The 25,257-nt window shown below is 45.5% G+C and overlaps 1 protein-coding gene and 1 pseudogene across 2 annotated transcripts; both read right to left on the bottom strand.

Annotated features, from left to right (window-relative positions):
- Window positions 1-1,808: 1,808 nt before the first annotated feature.
- Window positions 1,809-9,653, bottom strand: RNF183 (ring finger protein 183). 2 transcript variants are annotated; one of them, XM_043927867.1, is made up of 2 exons: window positions 9,330-9,653; window positions 1,809-2,912 (listed from the first exon to the last, which is right to left on the bottom strand). In XM_043927867.1, the coding sequence occupies exon 2, from the start codon at window positions 2,872-2,874 to the stop codon at window positions 2,308-2,310; it is 567 nt and encodes a 188-aa protein (XP_043783802.1). In that variant the 5' UTR covers window positions 2,875-2,912; window positions 9,330-9,653; the 3' UTR covers window positions 1,809-2,307. The 2 variants fall into 2 exon arrangements, with proteins under 2 accessions (XP_043783802.1, XP_043783803.1); XM_043927868.1 differs by lacking the exon at window positions 9,330-9,653 and adding an exon at window positions 4,658-4,770.
- A 5,180-nt stretch (window positions 9,654-14,833) lies between these two features.
- LOC122709877 lies at window positions 14,834-15,476 on the bottom strand (annotated as a pseudogene).
- Window positions 15,477-25,257: the final 9,781 nt, after the last annotated feature.

Below are 25,257 nucleotides of genomic sequence, written 5' to 3'. Positions count from 1 at the left end.
ACCAACAGCCAGAAACAAAACTCACCCCTGCACTGGAGGACCAAAGATTTCTAAATGCGCTCTAGAAGGATGGCACCGCCCAGTGTTAGAACCATTAATATTAAATGCGAAAACAGGAGATGCTGCAGTGTTAAGTATAACCTTCCCTATTCCAGAATACTCAAAGCTGAGTCTTGCTTGGTGAATCAGCCACTCCAAGGGTAGAAGTTCTGTTCTGACTGAAAGGCCTCCACCACATGCTAGCTGGGTGACCTTAAACAAGGTAGCTAAACTTGGGGAGCCCCAGTTTCATCTGTGAAATGGGGGTGAGACCTCCTGAACTCGGGAGCAGTGGGCCCTGGTTCAGAGGCAGGTGTTCCTTCCTGAGCGTCCCCCGGCTCCTCTCTCTGTTCGTCATGGCTCTGAGAACGTGAGCTCATTGCCTAATTCACCCGCCACACGGTTAAGAAGCAAGAAATGAAGTCAGTGGGGAGAAGTGTGGAGTCCCAGCTTCAGTGTAATTACCTGATGGCGCAAATGGAGAGGCAGATGCTAGTCCCCTGGCAGGATATGAAGGCAGCTTTCGAATTTCGTAATGGAGAACTTTTCCTTCACAGTGGAGCTTAAGGCTTTGGTCTTGCTAAACATGAAGTCTGCATGTCTTGGCAATTTGGGAATATTTTATACATTAAGACCCATAAGAATTTATAGAAGCTACCTTCACTAAACTCACAAAATGTTATACAGAGCAAATGAAACCAACTCAGTTTCTGTCCTCTGAAAGCTTATTCTACAAATTCACCCCCCCCCACCACCAAAACAAAATGTTATCGTTTTGTGATGGTGTTCTAATTTGCTTTGAGGTCATTTCAGAGACCTGAGTCACCAGGTAGTATTAAAAGTGGGGGAACAGAAGTCAGGGTTTTAGATACTGCAGAGGTGGCCACTGGCAGTCAAGCAGCATCCAAATTCTATCCAGTTTTCCTTTGTCCCTAGATGCTGTCATACAAAATAAAAACCAGGATCCCCTGGTGGTGTTGCCTGGGATGGGAGCCAAGGCTTTTACTCTATCCGGAGTTTCTGCCTTACCCCCTTTTTTTTTTTTTTTTTTTGGCTGCACCTCATGGCATGTGGAACCTTAGTTCCCTTGCAGTGGACTCGGGATGTCCTAACCACTGGACTGCCAGAGAATTCCCTGCCTTGCTTTTTCTTTTTTTTTAAACATAATTTTATTTATTTTTGCCTGCACTGGGTCTTTGTTGCTTTGCAAGGCCTTTCCCTAGTTGCAGTGAACGGGGGCGTCTCACTGCAGTGGCTTCTCTTGTTGCCCAGCGCAGGATCTAGGCACGCAGCCTCCATAGTTGCAGCTTAGCTGCTCCTTGACATGTGGTATCTTCCCCAACCAGAGATCAAACCTGTGTCCCCTGCATTGGCAGGAGGATTCTTATCCACTGTGCCACAATGGATGCTCCCTGCCTTACCTCTCAAGGCCAGAATTACAATGGTTGAAGGAAGGGAATCAGAACTCTACCCTGCACCTACCAGGAGGAATAAAAATCTTTTCCTCCAAATCCCAGATTTCTTTTGATCCACTGACTCAGGTTTCTTTTCCCTTTAAACTTTTATACCTTAACACTCCATAAACCACATACTAACAAGAGGTCATCGTGAACAAGCAGCAGCTGACTGGGCCTGCCCTCCTTACTGATAAGGACTCTGCCACTCCTGGTTAATCCTACCTTTCTCTCCCCCTAGTTCTGACAGAGGACCAGCCAATGGGTTGTTGAATAAGTGAATAAATTAATGAATGCAGGCCATTTTTACTGGGACTGGTGGCAAGATAGCCAAAGAGAAAACTGAAAGGAGAAGACAAACACACTTGCTCCCGATTGAAGCACACTCCCAGATTTTTTTTTAGCAACAAATAGTAAAAAGAGCAACTCAAAAAACAAACAAACAAAAAAATGTGAACTGAGTTCAAAGCAGCTCCAGTGAGAAATGCAACCTGCTATTTGGGCTGGACAGGCTCCTGGGTACCCTCATCCAGCCTTTTGGCACAACTTGCTTCTGGCTCTGTGATCACAGGTCTGCTTCTCTGCCCTTCCATGACCCCCGGTTCACACCCAGAGGTCTCTTCACATCATCCCCAGTCCGTTAGCCTTCAGAGGTTCTCATCATAGTAGGACTCTGTTGCTAGAAGCAGACGCACAGCCTAGCCAACCCCTGGATTGTAAAAAGGAACAATACTACGAAGGAAGACCAGCCCCAAGCGGCGCTCCGCAGTCCCCATACCCAGCAGCAGCCAGGAAAGGCGTCTGGAACAGACGCTCACCCCAGCCCCCAGAAGAACCGTCTGGTGCAGAAGATGGAGAAGATGAACAACACGGTGCCGCAGAGGACGACCGCCATCATGTAGGCAAAGATCCGGAAGTGCGGGTTGCGGAAACACTCCCGCAGAGAGTAGTGGCTGGGGATGGGGTCGGGCCTGGTGCTGCGGCCCACGTCCTGGGGGTGCCCGGCCTGACTCCCAGGCTCAGGGCCCAGGTCCAGCGTGTAGACCCGGGGCTGGCGCAGGAAGTAGCGGCTCTTGGGCTGGTCCTTGAGACAGAGCTGGCGGCCTTCCAGGATGACGTGGTGGGGCTCCAGGCGGAGCAGGGTGAGCAGGGCGGTGTCCGTGGGCAAGTCAGTGACAGGCTGCCCGGAGGCCAGCACGGTGGGGTGGCGACAGAGCGGGCACAGCAGGCGGCGCCGCGTCGGGGTCACCAGGCTGATGTGGGCCAGGCATTCCACGCAGAAGGAGTGGCAGCAGTCCAGCACTTTGGGGGTGTGGAATGTGTTGTTGAAGGGGTTCCAGCAGACAGGGCACTCGGGCTCCCGGCCCTGCTGCTCCGCCATCCTCAGACCAGACACTGGGGACTCCGACAGGCGGAGTCCTGGCAGAAAAGGAGCAAAGGAACACCCGTTAGTCTCCCGTGCCCGTGCTTGGCCCTCCGCTGTGTCTTGAGGGCTGTTGAAAGGCGTTATCACCCACATTTATTTTGCAGATGAGACGGAAACTTACATTCAAAAAGATGAAGTGAAATGAAATTATCTATAAAACTGAAATAGATGTAGAAACAAACTTGTGGTTCTCAGGGGGTAGGCGGGGGAGGGATAAACTGGGAGATCAGGACTGACATGTACACAGTGCTATATATAAAATAAAGAACTAATAAGGACCTACTTATAGCACAGGGAACTCTGCTCAGTACTCTGTAATGACCTATATGGGAAAAGAATGTAAAAAAGAGTGGATATATGGAAAGTTATGACCAACCTAGACAGCATATTAAAAAGCAGAGACATAAAAAAATAAAATAAAATAAATAAATAAATAAAAATAAAAAGCAGAGACATTACTTTGCCAACAAAGGTCTGTCTAGTCAGGGCTATGGTTTTTCCAGTAGTCATGTATGGATGTGAGAGTTGGACTATAAAGAAAGCTGAGTGCTAAAGAACTGATGCTTTTGAACTGTGGTGTTGGAGAAGACTCTTGAGAGTCCCTTGGACTGCACGGAGATCCAACCAGTCCATCCTGAAGGAGATCAGTCCTGGGTGTTCATTGGAAGGACTGATGTTGAAGCTGAAACTCCAATACATTGGCCACCTGATGCGAGGAGCTTACTCATTTGAAAAGACCCTGATGCTGGGCAAGATTGAGGGCAGGAGAAGAAGGGGATGACAGAGGATGAGATGGTTGGATGGCATCACCGACTCGATGGACATGAGTTTGGGTGAACTCCGAGAGTTGGGGATGGACAGGGAGGCCTGGCGTGCTGCGGTTCATGGGGTCGCAAAGAGTCGGACACGACTGAGCGACTGAACTGAACTGAACTGGACTGAACTGAATGTGTATAACTTACTCACTTTGCTGTGCACTTGAAACTAACACAACATTGTAAATCAACTATATGCCAATAATTAAAAAAAAAAAAAGATTGTTCCAGATCACCAGGTTCCTAAGCCTGGTGCTCTGGCAGCTTTCCCTCTGCTGGGCGAAGGCCTGAGCCACCCCAGCATCATTGAGCTCACGCTGGAGGAGACAGCTCTCCAGCCATGAAAGCAGATTTAAATGCTCCCTGTGCTGCATGGGATTGCCCTTGGTTTCCTGGACTCCAGGGAAAGGGAGGGGAACCACAGACAGTGTCTCATGAGCTAAGTGTGCTAAGTCACTTCAGTCCTGTCCGATTCTTTGCAACCCATGGACAGTGGTCCGCCAGGCTCCTCTCTCCATGGGATTCTTCAGACAAGAATACTGGAGTGGGTTGCCATGCCCTCCTCCAGGGGATCTTCCTGGAGGATGAATATTTCCCTACCTGCTACCTCACATCCCTGGCTAGGGTAGAGATGGGCTTTGCCAATACCTGGTCTACCCCTCCTCTGGGGGCAGATACCAGGCCTTCCCTTCCTCATCCCCTTGGGCTGCAGGGCCAGTCCCCGCAGTCCATGGGCCCAGTCTTTGTTCAGGGCACCACGCTGGCCTGGCAAAGGGACCTCTGCGAAGGCTTTTTCCTTTGACCTGAAATCATGGACAGGCTCCTCCCTCCCCAGCTCCCCAGATCAGCCCTTCCAGACCAAGATCTGATCTCCCCTGGCTCCTCCCCCATCCGTTTGTCCTAGAAACCCCCAAAGCACCCACCTGGGCTTCCCTGGCACTTGGGCAGTAAGGCAGACTGCCCTGGAAGGTCGGAGGCTCCAGTCTTTTCCTCTCCAGTAACCACAAAGCCTTGGGAGACTGCCTTCTCGCCACCAGCCCCGGGGCCCGTCTCCATGGCAGCGCACACGCAGCACCTGCTGCTGCCAGGTGGCCCAGGCTGCGGCCTCTGGAGCGGCAGGTGGGGAGGTGGGGGACCAGCCTTCCCCTGGGGCGGGGCAAACAACCAGCCCTGGAAGCCAAGCATCTGCGAGACTGTGGGCGGTCTCCTCCAGGCCTGGGATCCCTGGCCTGGAAAAGCAGGGGTGGCAATTTCCTTTTTCTAGATGGTGGAGAGGGTAAAGGAGCCTTCTGGGCTTCCTCTCTCCTGGGCCCTCCTTTCTTTCCTAAAATGGCTGAAACCTTCTCACACAAAGGGGCTGCCAGCCCTGCCCTTCGATTGCTATGAAATTCACTTGCTGCCCTGCCTAAAGTCTGTGACTATTCTCTCAATATCAGATTCAGCAAGTGCCCTCCTGATCACTTAATGGGGCCAAGGAGCTACACCCAGAACATGCAGGCCTCGCTGCCTCCTTTGTTCTTAGAACACAGACGGTCAGCCAGCAGGCACTGACCACTGAGATGAGTCCAAGACTTGACCTTCCCACCACCCTGGGCAGTTCAAAGGGGGAGTCATGGCGGAGGAGCAGCACTCCAGCCCCACTTCTGTATTTCAGCCAGAGACACTTGGCTTTCCTCATGTTAATCATTTGAACAAGCTGAAGAGCTGAGCTTCTGAGGGAAAAAAAAAGTTTAAAAACCTCTTCTCCAACCTAAGCCCTCACTTTGCTGATATGTGTGTGTGTGTGCACGCACATGCACCCAGTCATGTCCAATCCTATGGACTGTAGCCTGCCAGGTTCCTCTATCCATGGTTTTCCCCAGGCAAGAATACTGGACTGGATTGCCATTTCCTTCTCCAGGGGATCTTCCCGACCCATGTATCCTGTGTCTTCTGCATTGGCAGGCAGATTCTTTATCTCTGTCACCACCTGGGGAGTCCTTTAGTCTCCCCAAGTATCACCCATGAGCTTCCCTCATAGCTAAGTGGGTAAAGATCTGCCTGCAATGCAGGAGACCCAGGTTCGATCCCTGGGTCAGGAATACCCTCTGGAGAAGGAAATGGCAACTCACTCCAGTATTCTTGCCTGGAGAATCCCATGGACAGAGCAGCCTGGCCGGCTACAGTCCATGGGGTTGCAAAGAGTCGGACATGACTTAGTGACTAAACCACCACCAGGGTCACCCACTGGTGACCTCGGGACTTCTAGGCCACCACCATGCTGCTGTCAGAGAGGCAGAATCCACCATTCGGTTCACCTGCTGGATATGTGTTACTGACTGGACAGTGAGAGCTTGCGTTTCACTAGGGGAGTTCTAGCGGCCATAAATATTCCTCTCGTGGTGGGAATCCAGGAAGCGTGCAGGGGGAATTTGGGGACAATGAGTCTCCCTTTTGCCCCACACATGACATCTTCTACCCCGACTGAAATGGCACCTGAAGCAAAACCTGCTTACACTCTCAACCATGGCTTCCTGGTTTCCTGCTAGACCCTAGACCTCTGTCACTGCCTCATGTAGGGAAGAGGAAGGCATGCCGGGGGAGGATGAACTAGCTCTGGCCAAAGCTGGGATAGTTGGCCAAAGATCCCGACCAATGAATGCCTCCTCCTGTGGATCTGTCATCCATCCGACGAGCAGTCATTGAATTAACGAGAGCTCATCACAGGTCTCAATGGACATGAGTTTGAGTAAACTCCGCAAGCTGGTGATGGACAGGGAGGTCTGGTGTGCTGCAGTCCATGGGGTCGCAAAGAGCAACACGACTGAGCTACTGAACTGAACTGAACTGAACATCACAGGTCAGGCACCGTGCCAGACATTTAGTAAATAACAGGGAACAAAATAGATGTAGTCTCTGACCGCATGACATTTAGAGTCTAGTAAGGGAAGGAAATATTTAATGAGTGACAGGCGATAAATAACGCACAATTTTAATGAATGCTATAAACAAAAAGGAAAGTGAGTTTAGGGGACTGGCTGCTTCAGATGAGATTACCAGAGAGGGGATATGAGAAGAATCCAACCCTGTAGAGTGGAGTAGGAGCATTCCAGCTCAAGAGAACAGCCTGTGCCAAAACTCTAAGGTGAGAAGAAGCTTTGAGGAAGTGAAAGGAGGCTGGGTAACTGAGGTGTAGTGGGCGGGTCTAGATTGGAAAGTGGCTTAGGAAGAATCCTAAGAGAGAATTTAGGAGAATCCTAAGAAAGACTGCCCTGGAGACTGGGGAAAGCATCTGGGTTTTTTATTCTAGGGCTGAGTCTATGTCTGTGTATGCTTGCCGGTGGTGCTGGGGAGTGGGGGCTGACCTGATCCTGTTTCTATTTTAAAAACACCATTTCAGCTGCAGAGCAGAAGACAGACTGAAAGGGATGAGTGGAAATGAAGGACCAGATAGGGGCTCTAGCAGTGGTCCATGTTGGGTTCGTGGGATTTGATGCAGGTGAGGCGATAGTGGAGAAGATCAAAGGGATGGGTAAAAGATATCTTTGGAGATGGGATCAATCGTACTTTTTGAGAAGCAGTGGAGAGCAGAGATTCTAGAACCAGATTGTCAAGGCTATTGATCTCTGAGCCACTGCTTACTAGGGCTGTGATTTCAGTTGAATTGCTTAACTTCTCTGTTCTTCCATTTCTTCTGAAAAGGAAGCTAAAAGTGGTGGTGCCTCAGAGGGTAAAGTTCTTAGACAGAACCTGGCACATGGGAAAGACTGTCTATGAGATGGTTGAATTATCCCTGCAAAGAGATTTGAGAGAGAGAGGAAGGCTCAAGGCAGACTCTGAGGGCTTCCCAGGTGGTGGTAAAGAATCCTCCTGCCAATGCAGGGGACACGGGTTCGATCCCTGGTCCAGGAAGATCGCACACGCCAAAGAGTAACTAAGCCACCATGCCATGACTACTGACCCTGTGCTCCAGAGCCTGGGAGCTGAAACTGCTGAGCCCAAGTACCACAGTTACTGAAGCCCTTGTTATCTAGAGCTGGTGCTCTGCAACAAGAAAAGCCACCACAATGAGAAGCCCATGCGCCACAACTACAGAGTAGCCCCTGATTGCCACAACAAGAGAAAAGTCCCCACAGCAACGAAGACCCACTACAACCAAAAATAAAATAAAATTTAAAAAGGCTGACTTTGAAGCCATGAAGTTTTCTGCATTGAGCTTTGAGAAGCCCTAGTGTGTGAAGCTTCCAGAGTGTGTCAGAAGCAGACCTTAAAATATATGTAACCTTGATTCAGCAGTGCCCCCGCTGGAAATTTATACTGTGTAAACAGTCCAGGTCCTGTGCAAAGATCTGAGCATTGCTCTAATGGTGAAAAATTGAAAACTGCTTAATTATCCAATAGTAGGACACTGATTAAATAAGTTCTCTCCATCCATACAAAGAGACGTTCTGCAGCCTGTAAACAATGTCCTAAAGCATCTATTGATACGGAAATACGTTCGTGACATGTCATTAATGAAAAGAACCAGCAGTAAAACCATATTACAGTACAATCTAATTTTCCAATATATGTGTGCAATGGAAAAACACATGGAAAAACAAACACTGTCAACAGTGGTTATCTCTGTGGATAAGAGTAGAAGTTTGTTTGTTGGCTTGTTTTTCATTCTCTGAAAATTCAAATTTTACCACGCTAAGCTTATATTACTATGTTAAAGAACTTCCCTCCCCACAAGGCAGACTTCCATTTTCTGAAGTTCCATGGCTAAATCTGTTAAGGGCTGTGAAGAGGGATGATTACGGTTGAATCAGCACCTGGGCCCTTATTGGCCATGGTCTCATCAGGCCTTGGCTGTGGTTTCAGAGTCTGTCTCCAGGAAACAGGAGAGACTGGCCACTTATCCAACTTGAACTCACTCTCAAGCTGGGATATCCCAATACCACTCAAGACATCACCTCCGTCTGTGACCCGCTCACTCAGCCAAATAGTTGTCTGTAGCATCACCCCAGTGCTTTCAACTTGGAAAGAGGAAAGAGGTGAAGAACTAGCATTTTCATAGAACTTCCCAGTTTACCAAGGGCATCAGTTCTGGCCAGGGTCTGAGTGGAGTGACTCCCATCTTGATGGTATAATTGCCTTTTACAGTTTTTTTTCCATTTGCATAGACCATTTGATTCTGTAAAACCACCCTCAGAAGAAAGCAGGATCAAGAGTTGAAAGTATGTAGTTTTAGAACTGGACTTCTTTGCTGTGAGGTCTTAGACAAATGGCTTAATGTCTCTGAGCTTTGTTTGTCTCTATGATAGAGGCTAATGAGCCCATCTCATGAGCTTGCCATGAGGAACGGATAATGGCTATTATGTGCCCAGCAAAGCACAGCAGATGCTCAAAGCGTAGTTAACATGACATTTTTACACTCATTTTATCGATGGGAATGTCAAGACTCAGAAAGGCGAATTGACGTGCCCAAGGCTTCACAGCTAAAGAATGGTTGAACTTGAAAGATGATCCCAGGAGCCCTGCCTCCCAGGCCGGTGTTCACCCCAGGGACGAGCTGCCTCTCCAGAACGCAGGGCCCTGTAACCCTGCCCTCCACAACCCTCCCTGACTCCTTACCTGCTCCTCAGAGCCTCCTCCACCTCCACTTCCTCCTTGGCTGAGCGGTCCTGCAGCGCGTCCTCTAGGCTCTGCCTTCTCCTGGCGAGCGGTTTCCAGGCAGTTGTGGGCGGGCCTCATTTGCATGGTCTTCAGGAAGCTCTTGGCCAGCTTTCCGCCTCATGTTTTCTTCTTTCCCTCTGATGACTTTGGACAGCCTGAAAGCTCTGGTTTCATCCTCCTCCTGTGGGTCACTCTTGCTTTCTCTCTAAAGGGGTTGAAGTCCACTGTCCACTGTTGACGTCTTTGCAGACCTGTGTCCTGTACCAGCTTGGTCTGCTGCCATCATGTCTGACTGCACCGCCTAGGCAGACACACCGCCTTAGGGGTAGCTGAAGGCCAGGCAGGCTGCTTCTTTGAAGTCACTTCTGCCCTTTGGCCCAGATAGATCCTCCCCTACTCTGAGCCCTACCGCCAAATTACAAAGGGCTCTTGCAAAATATTAAGAAAAGGCAAATAATGCAAAAGGAAAATGATCAGGGGGAGAGTCTTTGAAACCAAAGCCTGAAGAGCCTGTGTTCTCAATCAAGCCAGATTTCTGGGTCAGAGTCAAGTCCTCAATCAGAATCCGGACTCTACTTACTGGTGATGGAGACTTGAACAATTGACTTCTTAAATATTGGTTTCCTCAGCTGAAAATGAGCATAATAATTTTACCCATTTGATCTGCAGGTTAAATGAGATAATTTGGATAGAGATCATAACACAGTGCCTGTGTACACATGTACACAGTAACATGCAGTAAATGTTAACTATTTTGAATGATCAGGCAAATCACCGAAAAAGAAATACAAATGGAATAGACACGTAATTATTCAACCTCATTTATAATTGTTGTTGTTGTTCAGTTGCCAAGTTGTGTCCAACTGTTTGCAACCCCACGGACTGCAGCATGCCAGGCTTCCCTGTCCTCCACCATCTCCTGGAGTTTGTTCAAACTCATGTCTGTTGAGTTGGTGATGCCATTCAACCATCTTGTCCTCCGTCGAACCATTCTCCTCCTGCCTTCAATCTTTCCCAGCATCAGGGTCTTTTTTAATGAGTCAGCTATTTGGATCAGGTGGCCAAAGGATTGGAGTTTCAGCTTCAGCTTCCTTCCAATGAATATTCAGGACTGATTTCCTTTAGGATGGACTGGTTGGATCTCCTTGCAGTCCAAGAGACTCTCAAGAGTCTTGTCCAACACCACAGTTCAAAAGCATCAATTCCTCAGCACTCAGCTTTGTTTATAGTCCAACTCTCACATCCACACATGACTACTGGAAAAACCATAGCTTTAACTATGTTAGCAAAGTAATGCTTCTGCTTTTTAATATGCTGTCTAGGTTGGTCATAGCTTTTCTTCCAAGGAGCAAGCATCTTTGAATTTCATGGCTGCAGTCACCATCTGCAGTGATTTTGGAGCCCAAGAAAATAAAGTCTATCACTGTTTCCACTGTTTCCCCATCTATTTGCCATGAAGTGATGGGACCGGATGCCATGATCTTAATTTTTTGAATGTTGAGTTTCAAGCCAGCTTTCTCTGGCTTGAAACTCTCCTCATTTATTGTTCATGGAATTCTCCAGGCCAGAATACTGGAGTGGATAACCTTTTCCTTCTGCAGGGGATCTTCCCAACCCAGGGATTGAACCCAGGTCTCCCACATTGCAGGCAGATTCTCACTGGCTGAGCCACAAGGGAAGCCCCATTTATAATTAGAGAAGTTCAAATTTAAACAAGATACTGCTATTTTTCCTATCAGACTGACAAAAATTGAATTAATAATAGCTTAAATTGCTACTATTATTAAAAGTAATGATTACAGTCTATGTACTTTATTAAATCCTTCTGATCATTGACAATGAATGCTCCCAGTATTCCCACAAGGCACAACATAGAACACAGAACATCAGTGACTCATTCTTACTCTTCCACAGATAAGGGATCAGAAGCTCAAAGTAGTAAGGGATTTATTTGCCCAAGAGCTCAGGAGAAACAAGTTAAAGAGTTGGGACTGGAAGTGTGACCTGAAATCTGTGCTGTTGCCTCATTCTCTCCCCAAATCATGTTCATATGACCTACTTTTTGTTCCCTCTCCTATTCTCTGTACATACGGTTCTCTTCTTTTATTCCTTTTTGTTTTTTTTATTCAGTAGCTAAGTCATGTCCACTTCTTGAGACCCTATGGACTGTAGGGGTCCGTTCCTTTACAGATCCTTTAAATTGGGGTTTGGAGAAAAAAACAGAAATGAAAGTATTTTGTGATGTAATCAAATGCCCTAGTCCCCTTAATTTATGTTTTACAATTTTTATTTTAGAATAGGTGACACATTCATGTGTTCAACACAATGAGAGGTCTGATTTGGCAATGGAAATGTTTTTCTCTCAGCTACCTAATTTCCCTAAAAATTAGCATATTATACTATCAGCTTCTTGTGTAACTTTCCCAAGATGCTTTATGAATACACAAGCAAAACTCCTATGTTAGAATGTCTATGTATTTCTTTTCCTCCCTTTTACACAAATGTGCATATGGTACACATGTTTTTACATCTTGCTTTTTTTGTTTAATGATGTATCTGAAATATCATTCTGTATTAGTGTATAAAGCTGCTGCTGCTGCTAAGTCGCTTCAGTTGTGTTGGACTGTGTGCGACCCCATAGACGGCAGCCCACCAGGCTCCCCCATCCCTGGGATTCTCCAGGCAAGAACACTGGAGTGGGTTGCCATTTCCTTCTCCAATGCATGAAAGAGAAAGTGAAAGTGAAGTCGCTCAATCGTGTCTGACTCTGTAGCGACCCCATGGACTGCAGCCCACCAGGCTCCTCCGTCCATGGGATTTTCCAGGCAAGAGGACTGAAGTGGGTGCCATTGCCTTCTCCGAGTGCATAAAGTTTTTTTCCTTTTTTAAAAAATAATTTTATTTATTTATTTATTGGTTGTGTTGAGTCTTCTTTGCTGCATGAGCTTTTCTCTAGTTACGGCAAGCAGGGGCTACTCTCCAGTTGTGGTGTGCAAGCTTCTCATTGCACTGGCTTCTCTTGTTGCAGAGCACAGGCTCTAGGGCACTCGGGCATCAGTAGGTGAGGCGCTCGGGCTTAGTTGCTCTGTGGTATGTGGGATCTGCCCAGACCAGGGATCAAACCTGTGTCTCCTTCATTGGCAGGCAGATTCCTTACCCCTGAGCCACTAGGGAAGCCCCTTCAGTTTTTTAATGGCTGTACTGGATTTCATTGAATGACTGTACCAGAAATTACTTAACCATTCCTTTTTTTTTTCTTCTTCTTTGTTTTGTTTTTCCTGTATAAAAAAGGATCCTAATATCAAGGTATAGTGAAGGGGAGAACAAGAGACATACCCCTTGGTGTAAGGACACAGAAGGGCAGGAGAAGGATAAGCCTCAAAAGGAGAGGTGGTTCTATTTAGCCAGCATTTATTGTAGTAAACTATTCTTAATAAGTTGCACTCACCATTTAAAAATGTTCTGGTATGCATTTTTTATAGTAAAGTGTTACTATATCACATCTTATTTATTTTAGCAAATTAGTTTATCTTCTGTACTTAATTATAAAAAGTTAGTTTTTGAATCTTATTTGCAAATACTTTTTTTTTCCATTTGGCTCTATGGTTTGTTGCCTGTTTAGCTGAATATATAATGTCAGCTTATCCTAAGGCTGTCCATGTACTTAATTTACTTAAGTATTAGTCTTAAGTAAAGTGCTTACTGTGTATCAGTTCAGTTCAGTCGCTCAGTCGTGTCCGACTCTTTTCGACCTCATGGACTGCCGCACACCAGGCCTCCCTGTCCATCACCAGCTCCCAGAGTTTACTCAGACTCAATGTCCATTGAGTCGGTGATGCCATCCAACCATCTCATCCTCTGTTGTCCCCTTCTCCTCCTGCCTTCATTCTTTCCCAGCATCAGTGTCTTTTCTAGTCAGTTCTTGCATCAGGTGGCCAAAGTATTGGAGTTTCAGCTTCAGCATCAGTCCTTTCAATGAATATTCAGGACTGATTTCCTTTAGGATGGACTGGTTGGATCTCCTTGCAGTCCAAGGGACTCTCAAGAGTCTTCTCCAACACCACAGTTCAAAAGCATCAATTCTTCAGCGTTCAGCTTTCTTTATAGTCCAACTCTCACATCCATACATGACTACTGGAAAAATCATAGCTTTGACTAGACGGACCTTTGTTGGCAAAGTAATGTCTCTGCTTTTTAATATGCTGTCTAGGTTGGTCATAGCTTTTCTTCCAAGGAGCAAGCATCTTTGAATTTCATGGCTGCAGTCACCATCTGCAGTGATTTTGGAGCCCGAGAAAATAAAGTCTATCACTGTTTCCATTGTTTCCCCATCTATTTGCCATGAAGTGATGGGACCGGATGCCATGATCTTAGTTTTCCGAATGTTGAGTTTTTAAGTTTCACTGTGTATAGGAATTTGTATTTTGGAGGTGCTTGATCTATCTGCAAAGAAAAATTAAGAATTATTAGTAGTTTATTACAAAATGTTCCTAGAAGACTTAATTGCATTTATTAAAAAATAAAAACAAAAAACTGTAATGTTAGACTTGTATGCCTGGAAGTAATTAAGGTACATCATTACTGTAGTTTAAAAGTTGTACATGATAGGAGAAAGAAATGGCAACCCACTCCAGTACTCTTGCCTGGAAAATCCCATGGACAGAGGAGCCTGGTAGGTTACAGTCCATGGGGTCCCAGAGTCGGACACGACTGAGCGACTTCACTTTCTTCATTTTCACTTTCGAGATGCTAGTTCATTTCTACATTGTATTGGCTGTCTTTTCATTTTTTCCAGTGGTCTCAGTAAAATGTCCCCTTCATTTCTGATGCATAACTCCTATCCTTTTCCTGTTTGGCTTACAATGAAATATTTGGTTAAAATGTCTGTTTTGGGGGCATGTCTTCCTGGTGTGTCTTCTCTATCTGTAGGGAAGTCAGCTTCTTGTTTCTTTCTTAAAATATATTTGGCTGTGTTGGGTTTTAGTTTCCGCATGTGGAATCTTTAGTTACAGAAAAGAAAAAAAAAAAAAAGTTGTACATGATAAGACATATTTTGTTTTTATTATATGTTTTTACTGAAAGATCTGTTCTCTATCCCAAGGCAAGCATGAATAAAATTAGGTTAAATGTTTAAAAAAAAAAAAAAAAAAAGGAGGGGTTGGAGGGGAATGTCATTAAGGCAGCAAAATAGTCTCTATAAAAACCTGGAGAATGTCTCCAATCTTTGAAGCCTCAGAGACCGAGGCAGAGGTCACACTCCAGGGTTCAAAGGAAGGGAAATGTCAGCATCTCCTCTCTTGGTTCTGATGCAACCATTCCTATTGCTCACCCTGGGTCACCGTGTAGATAGGAGTGCCTCTGGGCTCAGAAGGCAGAGATTCGCTGGTGTGGGTTAAAAGTCAGCATCTCTAGCATCTCTGGAGTAGCTGTGCTCCAGACTCCTCAGCCTCAGGTACCACCGGCTAGCGGGGCTCCAGGCCCTCTGGGGGAAAGGGCTCCACGGGTAGAGACACTTCTCAGGGCCTGTCATACTCTGGGGGCAGTCCAGTCAGGTCAAAGATTTGCCTAACTGATCAGCTTCAGAGGTTCCACATATGAGAGGCCTTTGAGGAGACATCTATGCAGAGATACAGCCAACGTTCCCCACGTCCACGGGTCTTGCATACGTAGGCAGTAAAAAGAACTTCTGGAGTTCAGGGTACCAGAGTTTAACAACCGCAGATGTAAGTGCCAGCTGGAAGCTGCAGATTCTGGCCAGGCCAAAGTCAGCCAGCTTGACTGTTCCGCCACTTGTCACCTAAACGTTCTCTGGCTTTAGGTCTCGGTGAACGAAGAAGTGAGCATGAGGGAAATCTAGGCCTCTTAGAAACTGATGCCTCAGACCCCTGATGGTCTCCACCCCCACTCCAAGCCTGGTGGGGGTGCCTTGTCCTGGTAGGTCCTGAGGTCTTGGTCCACATATTCACACACCAGGATCACTCTGGTCTCCCGATCAGTTCAGGCTGTGGCACAGAGGTCCAGCAGGCCCCCTCCAGGGCACTCATATGCTCTTGAGGGCCGCAGAGTGGCCACTGTGGGGATTATGGGCCTTGTACACCATCCCATAGGCACCAACACTAATCTCAGTGACTGGCTCATCTCGAAGGGTAGCTATTCTCAAACCAGAGGAGAGCCTCGCCCCATGTTGAGCGTACAGGGGCAGCCTGTTATCAGGACCCTCAAGTCAGTTCCTGCGGTACCATACACTCGAGCTCTGTCTTGGGCAAGCAGTTGGATGCTCAGTTCGGTTCAGTTCAGTCACTTGGTCATACAGACTCTTTGCGACCCTGTGGACTGTAGCTTGCCAGGCTTCCCTGTCCATCACCAACTCCTGGAGCTTTCTCAAACTCACATCCATGGAGTCAGTGATGCCATCCAACCATCTCATCCTCTGTCATCCCCTTCTCCTCCTGCCTTCAATCTTTCCCAGCATCAGGGGCTTTTTCAATGAGTCAGTTCTTCACATCAGGCGGCCAGAGTATTGGAGTTTCAACTTTAGCATCAGTCTTTCCAGTGAATATTCAAGACTGATTTCCTTTAGGATGGACTGATTCGATCTCCTTGCAGTTGGAGATCAACTATCACCCGTATGGGCCGACTATAGACACAGGCCAAAGCTAAAACCGTCCCTTTCCCACCACCCTCACCAAGTGACCAGCTGCCCAACCATTCCCTTATTGATCTAACCCCTTTGTTTTTGTTTTTGGCTGTGCCTCAAGGCATGCAGGATCTTAGTTCCCTCGCCAGGGATAGAACCAAGGCCCCCTGCAGTAGAAGCTTGGAGGTCTAACCACTGGACCCCAGGGAATTCCCCCTAATCCCTTCATTTTAAATATATAAACATTGGATGGAAAAATAAAGCCAATATGATTGCAGGATTTAGCTAAGCCTAGAATTGTCTGAAAAATAGTTGTGTTCTTTGGGAAACATTTTTCCTCTGTCTGATCAGGAGACAAAGGGATGTCTCAGGGCTTGACCTGGTGGTGGCCTGGAATTCCCTTTCAGCCCTGGAATGCCCTACTTTCCGTTTCTGGTTAACTAAGTTTAGTGAGAATTCAAAACACTGATTAAGCCGAGAAGAAAAAAAAAAAAGCCGAGATCTGATTTGTATTTGAAAGTTTGGAAGCCATGCTTTCCAGTTTGGCAACTCTTGCAAACCATGAAGTTTATACAATTTGACATAATAATATAATTTCCTGGAAGTATCCAAAAGATACGTGTGATATTGTGATTTATAGTAAGAATTGTATATTTGGCCTTCATTCTGTTCCTGGTGCAGATTCCTAAAACCCTTGGAATGTCCTAAGTGATTGAGAACAATAAAGGTGTCTTTGTTATGTTAATGAGGTAACTTTCAAAATACCACAAGATAACCTAAGGATAGGGGCTGGTTGCCAAGGGAATCAACCTTATGATTTTGTGTCTGAGTTTTCAGTCTGGTCCTTACAACCCTGACTTTAACCCTCCACCTACTGGGAGGGGAAAGGAGCTAGAGATTAAGTTCCATCACCCATGGCCAGTGGTTTAATTAATCATGGCTGTGTAATGGGGCCTCATAAAAATCCAAAAGGGAAGAGTTAATAGAGTTTCTGGACTGATGAACACATCAAGTGCTAGGAGAATGATGTGCTTTGAGAGGGTATGTGAGTTCCACAGCCCTTCCCTCATGTCTTGTCCTTCCTTCATACCTTGTCCTACGCATCTCCTCCATCTGGCTGTTCACCTGTTGTTGTTCAGTCGCTAAGTTGTGTCCGACTCTGTGACTAAATAAATGGACTGTAGAGTGCCAGGTTTCCCTGTCCTTCACTATCTCCCAGAGTTTGCTTGAATTTATGTTCGTTGAGTCGGTAATGCCATCCAACCATCTCATCCTCTGTCACCCTCCTTCTCCTCTTGCCCTCCATCTTTCCCAGCATCAAGGTCTTTTCCAATGAGTTGGGTCTTTGCATCAGTTGGTCAAAATATTGGAGCTTCAGCTTCAGCATCAGTCAGTCCTTTCAATGGATATTCAGGGTTGATTTCCTCTAGGATTGACTGGTTTGATCTCCTTGCTGTCCAAGGGACTCTCAAAGGTCTTCTCCAGCACCAAAGTTCGAAAGCATCAATTCTTTGGTCTCAGCCTTCTTTATGGTCCAACTCTCACATCTGTACATGACTACTAGAAAAACCATAGCTTTGACTAGATGTACATATGCTCATCTATATCCTTCATAATATCCTTTATAATATGCCATCTTATAATTAGCTATATAAGGTAAATGGAAGCAAATATTTCTCAGTCCTGTGAGTTGCTCTAGCAAATAATCAAACCCAAGGACGGGATCATGGGAACCTCTGATCTATAGCCAATTGGTCAGAAGCACAAGGAACTACATGGACTTTCAACTGATATCTGAAGTGTGTGTGGAGGGGAGGCAGTCTCGTGACACTGAACCTATAAGCTGTGGGATCTGATGCTTTCTCCAGCCAGGTAGTGTCAGAACTAAGTTGAACTGTACACCCAGCTGGTGTGAAAACTACAGACACATCGGAATCAGTCACAGTCAGAATACACCTATATCTTTTGGTTAAGTGAGGATCTTCATTGCAGTTTTATTTTAACTACAAATTAATAATAATAAAAAAAGAGTCAACTGTAGCACATCAGTTAAGTGGAAAACTATACAATCATTTAAAATGATATTGTGGAAGAATTTTTATTGACTTGTGAAAATGGTCACAATATACTATAAATGGAGGGGGCAAAGCAGTTTACAAAATATTATATGTGTGAGTCAGATTTTGTAAAACAAAACTTGTAAAGGCTGAAGGCCATGAGACAAAATGTCACAATGGTTATCTCTGTGTGTTAGGCTTACTGGTATTTTCATTTTCTTCTTATCTATATTTTTTAAACTTTTATTAATAAATATGTATTACTTTTGATAGGGACAAAGTAAGATAATCAAATAGTTAGCCCAGAAATTTCATTAGGGGATCATAGATAGTGAGGGAAGTTTAAGGGACTTCGGGGGACTATAGTAAGTTAATGATCACTTAAGCAATCAGGTTTGATTAATCGTAAAATCAAGTAGGCTTGCATAGCAACAGGAACCATGCAGCAGAAGCATGCCCAAAACAATACAACAATGGTGGCGTGAGACCCACCTCTCATCCAGTGAGTTCAGTAAGTTAATGACTCCTAGGACACGCTCTTTGCACACATAAAAAATAATGATTTATGGAAAGGTGACAATTCAAAGTGAAAGACCTTCATTGTACTGAGACCTGAAGTAATTTTTCCGTAGTGCCAGCTTGACCATGTAGGGACAAGAAAATTCCTGGAGGAGGAGTTGATGATGGAAGTGTGACATCTATTCAAGAATGAGAAAGAATGCGGTCTTTTTCCCCCTCCCCATATTTCCTTTGATTATAAAAACATAAGCCATGGAGTTCTTGAGGCGGCACCCTCTCACCAACCAATTAATTGTAAGCCTCATAAGAGTCCTATTCTAATAAATCACTTTTTATCTGTTACTTTGCCTCTTGCTGAATTCTTTCTGTTCCGAGACATAAAGGACCAGAGTGGAGCCCCCTAATGGTTTCACTTCTGGAGTAGGGGAATTCACTTGGAAAATAAGTAAGTCTGAGTTTTCTGCAACCAGGGAATCCAGAACTTAAGGAGAAAAGGAAGGCGGGTGTGTAAGAAATCAGGGCATTGCAAGCACTGACACAAAAAGACCTCGTCTAACCTTGGCCCTTTCCCGGGTCACTTCTTGTCTAGTGAGCAAATGCGCTATCACAATGTCTCTGGGTGGTCGGGGCTAGGGAGTACTTTGCAAACAGTGGAAAATTTTCTGGGGAGATACCCAGGAGAGATAGTGAGGCATCTCAGGAATTTGAGAGTTGAACAAACTTCGTTCATGCTTGGGAAGTGAGGTCAGTCAGCTGGAAAAGCACCTTGTCTAAGCAGTTCGTTGAAACTGGGTGAGTGAAGAGTCATGAGACATGGTGGAGCCCAGCCAAGATGTGGAGTGGAGGCAGAAGGTGGCATGAACCACGTGGGGAGGAAGAGGCAGCGAAGGCAGTAAATGGTCAGTGGAGAAGGGAGTAAAGGCGGTGACGAGGCAGGTTTTGGTCCGGTGACCAGCGTTGAGTGAGATCCCAGCCCACAAGGTCAGGGGCAGCTCTCCCCATGGGGCAGCAAATGGTTGTCACTTGGCGCCTGGCCTTGGGCCCTCCCAGAACATAGAAAGGTCCTAGCCATAGAGGCCTCACCTGGAGATTGAGAGGAATGCCAAAGCTCAGGCCCTCTCCAGACCTACTAAGTCAGAATTTGCATTTTTACAAGATCCGCAGGGAAATTCAGAGATACACTGGAGTATAAGGAGGACTAATTTAGGAAAAAATATCCCCAATACATGCTCCTTGACTCATCCTGAGTACATTCATCTTCAGATTCCTGGAGACTTCCCATGGACCTGACACCAAGAAGAAGATATTCCTGGCAGGGCTAGGTAAATCTCAGTGTGGGAATGGGCATCTCCTTTGTGTAGCATCTGAACCTGTTTTACAAGCCACAATCCTTATGCAAAACCCTTGGGGCCAGATGTGTTTTAGAATTCAGAATTTTTCATATTTTAGGAACATAATATGATGCACTGACTATATACTAGTGAGAACTGAGGCAGCACACTGTAATAAAATGTACTAATATTCTGCTATTTATTATAGAGTGATAGCTGAAAGAATCGGAGAAGGCAATGGCACCCCACTCCAGTAGTCTTGCCTGGAAAATCCCATGGACGGAGGAGCCTGGTAGGCTGCAGTCCACGGGGTCGCAAAGAGTCAGACATGGCTGAGCGACTTCACTTTCACTTTTCACTTTTATGCATTGGAGAAGGAAATGGCAACCCACTCCAGTGTTCCTGCCTGGAGAATCCCAGGGATGGGGTCGCACAGAGTCGGACACGACTGAAGTGACTTAGCAGTAACAGCAGCTAAAAGAATAAGCACCATCAGGTCAGGTCAATTTTGGCACCAAATTTAATGAGAAAACCTTTGGAGAAAGAAATGGCAACCCACTCCAGTATTCTTGCTTGGAGAATTTCATGGACAGAGGAGCCTGGTGGGCTCCATGGGATAGCACAGAGTTGGACACAACTGAGCAACGAACACACTTTGTCTCTAGAGTGTGGGAATTGTAGGATTGTGGAAAAGGATTATGAACTATTTTATTATTCTATTTTTTTAAGGATTTTTTTATGTGGGCCATTTTAAAGTCTTTATTGAGTTTATTACACTATTGCTTCTGTTTTATTTCTTTTTGGCTGCCCCATGCAGCTTGCAGGGTTTGTTGTGGTCTGTGTGTGGGTTGGAAAAGAATTTCCAGACGTGAGGTGGAATGAGAGGAGAACAGCATTTATTAGAACAGTGGGTTGGCTCGAGAGAGAGCCAACCAATATTGCTTCTGTTTGAAGGTTTGGTTTTTTGGCTGTGATACAAATGGGATGTTAGTTCCCCAACTAGGAATTGAACCCACACCCCCTGTATTGGAAGGCAAACACTGGACCACCATTTTAAAATATACCAATTGAATAAAGCTGGAAACATTGATTTGCACTATTTCCCAACCTTCATTTACCTCAGGCTTAGCAGGAACTACACAAGATCTAGATATTCTTTCAAATATAAAGTAGTTCACATAATTACTCTCGCCAAGCAGGTCACATCTGGCATTGTATTCCCAGATCAACTCGAGGGGTTCTGTAAGGAGTGATTGGATTTTGACCGAAACTGCGAATTTTTCCCAGCTAACATCAGTTTTTGAAATGTGCGAGCTGAGGTGGGACCCCAGGGCCTCCAGCTCCCAATCCTGCGCTTTCCACCCCTCCCTTCATCTGTCCTCCCCTCCCCACCCTGTCCTCGGGCAGAGGGCTCCTCCTGGGACACAGGACGGCAGGCCTCCAGCCCATGCTGCCTGGTGTATTTAGAAACTCGAAACTGTAATCGGACAGTTCTTTCTCCAGCTGGGCTGTGAAGCAGCTCATTCTCCAAACCCCCAGAACTTCTGCCACATTTGGGTGGCAGTAATGGGCCCCCGAAGCTCCTTGGTATGAGTTGGGCCAGGCACAGCCAGTAAGACCTCACACTTACTCTGAAATCTCTCCTCACGTGACCACTGCCAGGAAGACAGTGGCGAAGAGTTGCGAGACGTTGTTTATACAAGGAAGGGACAGGGGAGTTTCCAGGAAGGTCTCAAAAGCCTTCTCCAAATGCCCGGAGAGAGATGGCCAAAGTCCATCTCTGCTCTTGGAGTGCCCAGCGGGCAGCACCAGGCGAAGGGACCCTCTCACGGGGCTGTCAGTCAAAATCAGGAAGCCGGGCCCCACCCTCCTTGGTGGGTCCACAGGGCCTCAGGGTCTGTGCGCTTTTCTGTGGCTCTTTCTCATCGGTGCTTGCCTCTACATCTGTTTCCCTTCTCTCATGGGAATTTACTCTTCAACTTTTATTGTAACACATGTCCAATATGGAAAAATTAGGTGACTCAGATGAATAATAATATGATTCTCAGGAACAATGCTAGGCACCATTTGAGGGGCTCTACCTAAATCTGTGACATTTCTGATGACACTCTGTGAGCAGGTGTTAGCATCATATAATCTCCACTTCACAGGTGAAGGCACTCAGACACAGGTAGGTCCCTAGCCCCAGGTCTGTGAGGCTAAGGGGAGGCTGACTGGAATCTGAACCAGGCATTGTGGTACTGGAGTCCACACCCTAAACCCGGGCCACATCCTGCCTATAAGGAGAAAATAGACTCACCCAAAATCCTACACACAGAAGTGACCACCAAGACATTTGGGTATATAGCATTTTAGTATTTTAAATATAAAATTTTTTTCATAAATTATTATAAAATAGGTGCTTCCCTTGTAGCTCAGTTGGTAAAGAACCTGCCTGCAATGCAGAAGACCTGGGTTCGATTCCTGGGTCAGGAAGATCCCCTGGAGAAGTGGCAACCCACTGTAGTATTCTTGCCGGGAGAAACCCATGGACAGAGGAGCCTGGCAGGCTACAGTTCATGGGGTCACAAGAGTCAGACACGACTTGGCAACTAAACCACTACCATTATAAAATGTCTTACTCTATGCACTGTTTTGTGGTCTTTCTACTCATCTTTCCACATCATGACACGTTCTACAACGTTTTCTTCAACATGAAAATAGTCTTATCATAAAAGTGACAGAATTAAATGTATGTGTTTGCTTGTAGTGTATGCATGAAACGTCTCTGAAAGGGTTCTGCAGATGCTGGAACACGGGTTACCTCTTGAGGGAGCCAGACGGAAGGCAGATGTGGATGAGGAGGAGACTGCTGTGTAACCTCTTGTACTCTTGACTATGACTATATAAATGTGTTATTGATTTCAAAAATAATTAAACTTCAAAAATTAAACAAATTCATCCTCATTATAAAAAAAAATACAGGCATAAAGTAGAAAATAAATTCATCTTTAAGCTCAAAACTCAGAGATAACACCGTTAACATTTTGCTCTATTTCTTCCAGACCTTTATCTATGAATGTATAGACATATATGCAGATATATTTTTTACCAAAATAGGATGAGACTGTATGGGGCTGTTTTGTTACCTGTGTTTTTCACTTAGGGTGAGTCATGGACAATGTTCCACGCAGCCTCATTTTAAATGTCAGCAAGTTTATCAGTCATATAAAGGTGGCCGGTTTCCAGAGGAATATTTCTGGATAGACTGAGTTCAGCACCTAGATATGCAGTGCTAGTTGATACCAGGGTTATTTTATTAGGAGATGCAGATGAAATTATGATTGTGAAAGTGGTTTGTAAAAATAGAGCATATAAGATTCTGTTTTAAATTCTGGCCTCTTAAACAAATAAAAATTAAAAAAAAAAAAAAAACTAATCTGGCCTCTTAACTGGCCGTTGTCAGGAAGAATGGTAGAATCAAAACCAGTTGGTCCAGCTTCTTTCTAATGTTGGCTCACGGAGCTGACACCTCCCTAGTGCGGTCTTCATTTACACACTCATTTACTTATTTATATTTTGAGTCTTAGTTGTGGCATGTGGGATCTAGTTCCCTCATCAAGGATCAAACCTGCACTGGGAGTGCAGTCTTAGCCACTGCACCACCAGGTAAGTCCCTGACTCATCTTTAAAGCTGAGAGTTTTAAGGAAAGTTTAAGAGCACAAAGTGTTAGCAAGGGTATGGAACTGAAACTCTGCCTAATGCCTTACAGCTGGTGGGAATGTGAACTGGGACAAACTTTTTGGAAAAGAGGTGGTATCTACTAAAGCTGATCATGTAAGATACCCTATGGCTCAGAAAGATCTCCCCTGCTTATACAGTGAACACAAATGCAGGCAGATTTCATCACATGACTTATTAATAAAATGTTCATAGCAACACTATTTATAAGCATCCCAAACTAGAAACTTCCCATATGCCCATCAGTAGTTAAGTGGATACATTGTAGTATTGTCACACAATACAATACTATCCAACAACATGAATCTATCTCACAAACATGTTGAACCAAAGAAACTTGGCTCAAGATTAGAGCACAAACTGTTTCACTTAGCTCTACTGCTACCTAACAAACTGTTCCCAAACTTAGCGTCTTGAAACAACTGGTTGTTCTTCATGACTGAGTGGCTAGTTGTCCAGTTTCTCTTTTGATGTCATCTGTGGCTGCATTCGGCTGTGGGTTTGGCAGGGCTGGAAGGTCCAAGGAGACCTTGTTCACCTGTGTGGTGGTTCTGGGTTCTTTTCCACAGGGCCTCAGTCACCTCTCTGGTGTGGAGGCCTCGGAGCAATGTTCCAAGAGGGTGAAAGTGAAGCTGCAATAAGCTCTAAGGCCGAACTCAGACTTGCACACCATTTGTTCCTCTGCATTCTGTCGGTCAGCCAAGCCAAAGGCCATCGCAGATTCAAGGGATGGAAAAAATGGACTCCATCAATAGATTGCCATTGATAATGATAATAGATTACCATTATTGCCAAATTCAGAATAGCACTGCCAAATTCAGACTTAAATTGAAGAAGGGAGGGAAAACCACTAGACCATTCAAATATGACCGAAATCAAATTCTTTTTGATTATACAGTGGAAGTGACACATAGATTCAAGGGATTAGATCAGATGGACAGAGTGCCTGAAGAACTATGGATGGAGGTTCATGCCACTGTATAGGAGGCAGGGATCAAGACCATCCCCAAGGAAAAGAAATGAAAGGCAAAATGGCTGCCTGAGGAGGCCTTACAAATAGCTGTGAAAAAAAGAGAAGCAAAAGGCAAAGGAGAAAAGGAAAGATATTCCCACCTGAATGCAGAGTCCCAAAGAATAGCAAGGAGAGATAAGAAAGCCTTCCTCAGTGATCAGTGCAAAGAAAGAGAGGAAAACAACAGAATGGGGAAGACTAGAGATCTCGTCAAGAAAATTAGAGATACCGAGGGAACTTTTCATGCAAAGATGGGCACAATAAAGGACAGAAATGGTATGGACCTAACAGAAGCAGAAGATATTAAGAAGAGGTGGCAAGAATACACAGAAGAACTATACAAAAAAGAACTTCATGACCCAGATAACCACAATGGAGTGATCACTGAACTAGAGTCAGACATCCTGGAATGCAAAGTCAAGTGGAGGTGATGGAATTCCAGTTGAGTTATTTAAAATCCTAAAAGATGATGCTGTGAAAGTGCTGCACTCAATATGCCAGCAAATTTGGAAAACTCAGCAGTGGCCACAGGACTGGAAAATGTCCATTTTCATTCCAATCCCAAAGAAAGGCAATGACAAAGAATGCTCAAACTACCCCACAATTGCA

Source organism: Cervus elaphus, chromosome 16 (genome assembly GCF_910594005.1).
Source record: "Cervus elaphus chromosome 16, mCerEla1.1, whole genome shotgun sequence".
NCBI lineage: Eukaryota > Metazoa > Chordata > Mammalia > Artiodactyla > Cervidae > Cervus > Cervus elaphus.
Note: the sequence above shows the minus strand (reverse complement) of the source record. Positions and strands in the feature narration are given on the sequence as shown.